Raw genomic sequence first — 7,621 nt, 5'->3', positions numbered from 1 at the left:
AGGACAGTGAGGTCAACACTTATTGTTAAATTATTTTATTTCTGCACAGATTTGACAAGATCCTCTGTTTTGCTGTGTTTTTTTCAGAGGGTTTATTTCCACCAAACTCTCATGTTCCCGTTGCCTCTCAGGCCATGGGCTCGCTATTCATGTCAGCATACTATTGAGTTGATAAGATGGATCATGTGGTCTCCTCCCTGATTCTGTCTCTTTTTTTCCTGGATCCTCTCAGGCCAGAAGCTGCAGGGCTCTCTGGAAACCTGCCATGTGACATTTGGCTGCCAGCGCTCCGTCAGAAGGTCAAAGGGGGCCCCGGTGCACATTTAATGGAAATGCAGAAACCCGGTGCGACACAAAACACCCAGCAACAAGACTTCTTCTTCTTCGGCGATGCTTTGGAAGATGTCGGCGGGTTCGGTGGCGCAGCTGCACGCCACCAATTGGTGCACGCGGAGACGTTTGAGCGCACGTTCCCCCGGAGGTCAAAGCAGCAAAACCCAAAGTTTCCTCCGAGCAAAAAGATTTTCCCCTGGATGAAAGAGTCCAGGCCCTCAAGTGAGAAACACGGCAGGAGGGTCGCAGGTCTGTATGACGTAAAGAGGCGTTTTCAAATGAGGCCTTTTCATTCATGTCTCCTTTAACGAGCTCTTAATGGAGGAATGAGGTCATATTTCTCCGTTTCACGTTCAAACCGTAAGGTGGCTTTTAATGAAGCTACAGTGAGGCAGCAGCAGGATGATAAACACACATTGGCTCATTTAGGCTCCCATCTTTTTATTTAGAATTATAGTTCCATTAAAAAAATTACATTTAATTACATGGCTTCAAAACAATCACAACAAAACAAATAATAATATAAAGGATTGGGATAATACACATGAAGTTAAAAGTGAACAGAAAGACTATTTATTTATTTTATTTTAGTAGAGTTTCCCTTCATTTAACTATAATTCATATTTTTAAGGCCTGATAATAATGTGTCCATTTAAATCAAGTCGTTTGTTGTTGTTTTTTAAATATATTATCCAGGTTTGTGTCAGAGGCCTGTTTACAATCTGTACCGTTACATCTTCATTTAAGGAACAACACCACATTTCTGTCTATCCTCTTATTTACTCACAGAACTCACCACTTTAGAAAACCTAACAAACCAGCTGAGTTCTTGGACGCCATTTTTTTAATGTGGTCACCTGCTCATCCCTCAATCTTTGTGTAACACCATAAACCCGATTTAAGTAAACCACTTTGTGTTCTTTTGGTTTCTGTCTTTTCCTTTCCTCTCTCACCATGTTGTTGTCTCAGTTTTATTTATCAATGTAACCTTTATTCACACAGACAAGGTTGGCAGAGCGTTCTGCTCTTTTCACAACAACAGAGTCAATGAATAAAAGAGAAAACTGAGACTCAGCAGAGATATGATGATCATGAAGTCATAAATAAAAAACACACCTCCCCTCAACAACCTTCCTTTCTTTTCCTGACTGTTTGTCTCCACAGACTGCACCGTCAACGAGAAGAGTCCAAGCGCGACCCCGGCCTCCAAGAGGACGCGCACCGCGTACACGAGCGCGCAACTGGTGGAGCTGGAGAAGGAGTTCCACTTCAGCCGCTACCTGTGCAAACAGCGGCGCGTGGAGATGGCCAGCCTGCTCAACCTCCACGAGAGGCAGATCAAGATCTGGTTCCAGAACCGGAGGATGAAGCTGAAGAAGGACGAGAGAGTGCAGGGCCCCATCACCACCACCACCACCACCTCGTCCTCCTCACCCCCGTCCTCCCCCTCCGCCCCGGGCAGCCCCACTCTGTCGAGCCTGGGTTATGTCCATCTGGGCGGGGATTTCCAGCCGGCCTCCCCTCCGCTCAAGTCCCAACAACACCAGTCCCAGCCGGCGTACCAGGCAGAATACTCCAAATATTCCGCTGCAACCTTCACGCACGACCCGCAGTTTAACGTGCGGTACGACACTCACACCACCTCACGCGCAACAGACCCAAATGTGGATCTTAACGGGTCATATTTCCCACAGAGCTGCACGCAGGACAGAATCATGCAGGCTCCAAAACTGACTCATCTGTAGCAGAGACACGTGAATCCACAAAAAGAACTCTCCCTTTAATTTATAGAAGAAGCCTTGTCTTGATGCATGTATTTATATTATTTATTTATTGGACTAATTCATCTAAATATTAGTCTCAGGTCTTATTTATTTGTATTTATACACATTTATTCGTTTTATACATTGTTGTGCGTACTTTTACGCATGGGCCTCTTCTAAACATTGTTTCAGAGGCATCCTGTGTATCTCAGATTAAAATGTTCCATGCTTTTATTTCAGCTCCATAAATAAACGCAATTTGTTGAGATTTCACCAGACTCTCCAGTAAATACTCTTCTAAGAACTAATACAAAAAGACGACTGCTAAAGCAGATGAAACGTTGGAATAAATGGCAACTTTCCTTGTTTTTTATTTTGTTAAAGCTTAATTAGCACTTGAGGTCTATAACATAACATTAACTCTTACTTAATCACAGAGTCCTTAAGGAGTGAGTGTGGACGTGAGAGGTTTTTTGGGGGAAGATATTACATTATAGTCGTTAAAAAGAAGCGAGGCTTATGTGGTTCTTCAATGTGTCTTTTGTTCTTTTTATGGGCGAAGTGGGCCACACAAGCTGCCAATCTGTAAAAAGAGCGCATGATGGATCACTGGATCCACTGCGCTGCTTTGGACTCAGTCTGTCAGCAGGACTCATGATGTCGAGAGACCAAAGAAATGTTTTTGGACCAAACTATAGAAACATTTAAAGAGAGGTTTGAAATGTAAAGGTTTATGTTGAATAGTCGCGCAACAGAAAAATATTTATCTCTCAGCTAAAACTTAGGCAATAAATAAAAAACAGGTTATGAAAAATTAGACTTTTTTATTGTATATTATTGTTTGTGTATAACTTTACTGGCATTCATGTTTGGTTAAATAAATAATGTATCAGTCTGTCTAGTGACTTTGACATCTTTAAAACAAAAATAATATTTTCTAATCTTTAAGGCCACTGTTATTATAACATTTATATAATACTAAATCCATATTATTATTATGTTAGATGGTGATTATTTTCACTGTTTGACATTTGGAGCTCTCGTAACACCGCAGTCTGAAACTGTGTCCTGATGTTTGTGTTCTTATCAGATGGATGAGCGAGTTTGATTGAAGCTCTTGTCATGTAAATGCGAGCCGTTTGATGGACGAGCCCGCAGACTTGACAGAGTGCTGCAGGTCCTTTGCCATTGGCGTTTAGCGGGTCACGTGGTGTGTCAGGAAGGTGATATGAGGGTGGAAGGCAGTTTTACAGCTTTGACATACTACCTAGAAGGTTAGGGCAAAGGGAGCACCGATTAATGACTGCTCGGTCTTGATCACTTGTGAACAAACAAAAGGCCCAAGTCCAGGATGAACTCCTACTTAGACTACCCAGTGTGCAACCGGGGAGCAAATATTTTCAGTGCCAAGGCCGGATACCACAATTTGAACCATGGATACGTGTCGTCCAACTCGTGCGCAACAAGTGATAGTTATGCACCGGACGGGCGCTTAGTTGCCGCAACTCCTGCGCCACACCAGACCCCGAGTCTCGATCTGCACCACCAGACACACGTCAACCTGGATCTGCAGTTTGCGACACCGGGGAACTCCATGTACGGGTCACCGCTGGAGTACGGACATCACCAGTACGGCCTCGCGCCAGAGCAGGACCGGGGCTTCATTCACGCGCAGGTTTCACCCGTCGGATCAAACATGGCTCCGTACACCGGGGACAGCTGCGGGCCTGGAGCTGCAACAGGCAGCCAGTATCTACATTTTGGAAACGGGGATCAGAGGCAGCAAGAATATCCAGAGAGTGTTTACACGAGGTTACCGCTCCAAAGTAAGGACAAGGATTTGGACCATTTGGAGGAAGCTTCTAAAACATTCGACTGGATGAAAGTGAAGAGGAACCCACCTAAAACAGGTTTGTTCATCCTGAGACAGATTGACGAGAACTAAGTGATATTCAGAGAACCCACGACTCCTTTGACGCACAGTGCGTAAACTGCGTAAAAGCACAATTCAGTTGTTATAATGATGCACAAATTGATCTGAAAAATGTCTATTTGGCACCTAATGTTCTTCTATTCATTCTCACATGTTTCATTCACATCTAAACGCCATGCTTCAGCTCCATGACTTTCATGTGTTTTTCTCCATCGTCCATTCATCCATTTCTTTCCACAGCTGTCCTGTCGGAGTTCGGGATTCCCGGCCAGCACAACGTGATCCGCACCAACTTCACCACCAAGCAGCTCACCGAGCTGGAGAAAGAGTTCCACTTCAACAAGTACCTGACGCGGGCGAGGAGGGTGGAGGTCGCCGCCAGTATGGAGCTCAACGAGACGCAGGTGAAGATCTGGTTTCAGAACCGCAGGATGAAGCAGAAGAAACGCGAGAAGTCGGCCTGCGTTTTGGTCAAAGCTGCGGCACCTGTGGAGAAACTCACCGACCCCGACAGCTCTCCAAAGGGAAAAGGGAAAGACTGTGAACCATGATGTGACTATTGATTAAAGACAAACAAACAATAAGACTGTGGGTCTGAGCAGCTCTCCACTTCTCTCCGTCAGCTGCACCATTCCAGAAAAAAACTGTTAAAAATGCATGTGGACTTTGTGAAGTAAACAGGGTATGTTTGTGTCTGCTATGCACTCATAGTGCAATGATTAATGCTGAATGGGATTCTGTTCTGGCCCATGTCATACGTGTTTTGTGTTGGAGCACTGAGGTACTCAGTGTCACTGTTTGCACTATTTATTTACAGGGTATTTTCCAACAACCGTTGAGATTCTTTAGCTTAATAAAGTTTATAAAACGAAAGGAAAATGTTGTATTTGCTGTTTATGTAAAAATAAATGTTTCGACTGTAAAAAAAAGCTCATTAAGTTCCAATCAAACTTTTAATTTTGATACAGAATTTGAAGTATTTTCCTACGATTGTTTTCTTTAAATATATGTAAATAATAAATTGTTCTAAATATGAATGTTTTTGAATCGCATCACAAACTTCTTCCATTAATAGTCTCGCCAATGTCCCCTTGCATAATGTGACAAGAGGCATCTTTCACACACGGGGTGGTTCCCAGTGACCTTTTCACCTCCAAATACCTCCGGGGGCTCTAAACATGACAACAAACTGCAGGGAGCCAGGTCGCACCCGGGATTTGTTACCCAAATTCTGCTTGGACACACAGCTGACACAGGTTGCAATGACATCCACTTGTATTTTACATAATTTGAGTGAGACATTTTTAATCAAACCACCACATTTTTCCTTTTAAAATCAGAGGAAGTGAGTCGATGATTTAACATTTTAAGTGCTCATTGTGGCCGAGGATCAACGTTTGCCGGACCGGACCACCTGGTTTCATGTGATGGTGAAGGGGCAGCAGTTTCAATATTTGCACTGGGTGTTAGGTTTGCACACACAGTTTCTGCCCCAGCAGCACTGGCCTGTTGGTGCCCTTTTTTCCTAAAGCTGCGGTTCACACAGAGTTCAGGCTCAAATGAATGCAGAGTCAATCTGTCAAGACACCAGAGTGGCTCCCAGAACTCCACTCTTGGGCCTCGCATACTTGAGGTTTCTGCAGGTATTTCTTTCACAGAGGTGCTGAACATTTTAACTGTAAACTAAACAGTATAACTGTACTGTGAGGAAACACATCAGTGCTGAATTTTGTAATTCTTACAAAATTTATAAAAATATGTATATTATTTTGTGGCATTTCATAAGTTGAAAATGCCTCAATGTGACATCTACTGTTTTAAATCAAACGTGACACAATGATGACATGGAGTCGACTAGTTGGGACGTCATGAGATTTATATAAAAGAAAAATGTTAACGCCTTTAATCAGAAGAGGCCAGGAGATGTCACAGAGCAACTCCTGCCTCACACGGGTTAGTAAGTTAGACTCAGACCTGGAGGTGAAGTTACTCTTTAATATTTAGACTAGAAAGATTAAATGCCATTTAGTCAGCGTTCCGGTTTATGCAAAACTAAAAACTGTTATATAAGTTCAGGGCATGTTTCTAGGATATGGAAATCAGCAATCATTTGAAATGTATGCACATGCAGTTTTCCTCCAACTATATTAAAAATGAATACAGTTCCACTAATAGAAGTTACAGTTGAAATACCACACGGCCCATTACTGTAAATTAGAAGAAGGGCTGGGAGGTTTGTTGTCGTGCATTTCTTTGAAAGCCAAACGCTTCCAGAAGAGTCACAAGGCCAAGGACTGGGGAGGTGACGATCGATAAGGTGAATAGTGACAGATCCAACAACAAAAAAAGGGGGACGGTGCAGAAAACAAGTGTGGGACTCCATTCCAGAGGTGTGATCCCTGCCATCTCTGTAGGTAATACCTCAGCGCTCCCAGCGGGCTCTCCATCTGGAGGTGTCAAGAGTCGGTGCTGCAGCCAACACCGCGGAGACAGATGTTCAGCATGGGGGAAGAGGAGGAGGATGTTTTTCACCTTCGGATTCAGCTCTTCGCCTTCTGCCGGTAGAATGTAGGGCAAGGAGAGGAGAGGAGAGGATGGTTAATGAACACTGAGGGACAAGAGGGAAGATCATTTATGATGGCAAAAAATAATCAAAAGCTCTGCAGCACGATCACCTGACTGCACAAACACGAGGGCTATTAATACATACGGCAGCCAACCTCTCTCTGCTCAGATATCTTACGCATCTTTAGCCGGCCCGCCTCCCTCTGCTCTCTGTTTGAGGTCAACCCGGTGCTGTTTGTACCCCATGCTGCTCGCAGTTGTTGCAGGCTCTTTTACAAGTCTATTGCCATGCTCGCTTCCTTGGTTTTCTACCAGTTCCTCTGTCGCATGTCACTCTGCAGGGTCCCGGGGCTTCAAAGGGGAACTAGATACAGTATTCATGGGATAACGGGGGGGCTGGTCATCTAAGAGATACAACAGTCACTTTTATTGCTACTTATCAAACACAGCTATTTAGGTTATCTATCATACATACAGTAGATGCTTCAGTATGCAGAGCATTATTTTGTTAAATTCGTGAAATAAAACACATCAGATCTGTTCAGCAATAGAACGATGAAGTCATATCTCCATTAGTGTTCCTGTTGTTATATTATAAAGATGGAGAGAGGAATTTAATGGCTGATCGAAGAAATACTGGAAAGTACGAAGCAGAGCTTCAACTAACGATTATCTTCATCATCAATTCAATTAGCAGATTCTTTCCTCGTTTGGTTATCACAAAATTACAAAATTCCTAGAGCCCAAAGTGAAGTGATGAAATGTCTGGTTTTGTCCGACCAAGAGTCAAAAATCCAAATATGTTCAATCTACTACATCATAAGATAATTAAAAGCAGCACATCCTCACATTTGAGAAGCTGGAACCATGAAATGTTTGTCATCAAATGGAATGATTAATCAAAACAGCTGCATATTAATTTTCTGATTACTTGAGTTATTGTTGCAGCTCTAGAAAGAAGCAAAAAACTGTCAAATTTCAATCAAGAAATCAGACAAATTCAGTTTTTTTAAGAAGGTATCCGAGA

General features: G+C 43.1%; 2 protein-coding genes across 2 annotated transcripts; both read left to right on the top strand.

Moving 5' to 3' along the window:
- Positions 1-332: 332 nt before the first annotated feature.
- LOC306713297 (homeobox protein Hox-A3-like) lies at positions 333-2,363 on the top strand (the record flags this gene model as incomplete). The annotated part of the gene is made up of 2 exons (XM_079182950.1): positions 333-582; positions 1,498-2,363. The coding sequence occupies 2 exons, from the start codon at positions 333-335 to the stop codon at positions 2,076-2,078; spliced, it is 831 nt and encodes a 276-aa protein (XP_079039076.1). The 3' UTR covers positions 2,079-2,363.
- A 1,084-nt stretch (positions 2,364-3,447) lies between these two features.
- On the top strand, positions 3,448-4,580 carry hoxb1b (homeobox B1b; the record flags this gene model as incomplete). Its single annotated transcript, XM_079183287.1, has 2 exons — positions 3,448-4,006; positions 4,270-4,580. 2 exons carry the CDS (start codon positions 3,448-3,450, stop codon positions 4,578-4,580), a joined length of 870 nt encoding a protein of 289 aa, XP_079039413.1.
- Positions 4,581-7,621: the final 3,041 nt, after the last annotated feature.

The sequence above is a fragment of the Pholis gunnellus genome (assembly GCF_910591455.1).
Source record: "Pholis gunnellus genome assembly, chromosome: 21".
NCBI classification, from domain to species: domain Eukaryota; kingdom Metazoa; phylum Chordata; class Actinopteri; order Perciformes; family Pholidae; genus Pholis; species Pholis gunnellus.
This window is presented reverse-complemented; position numbering and strand designations above follow the sequence as displayed.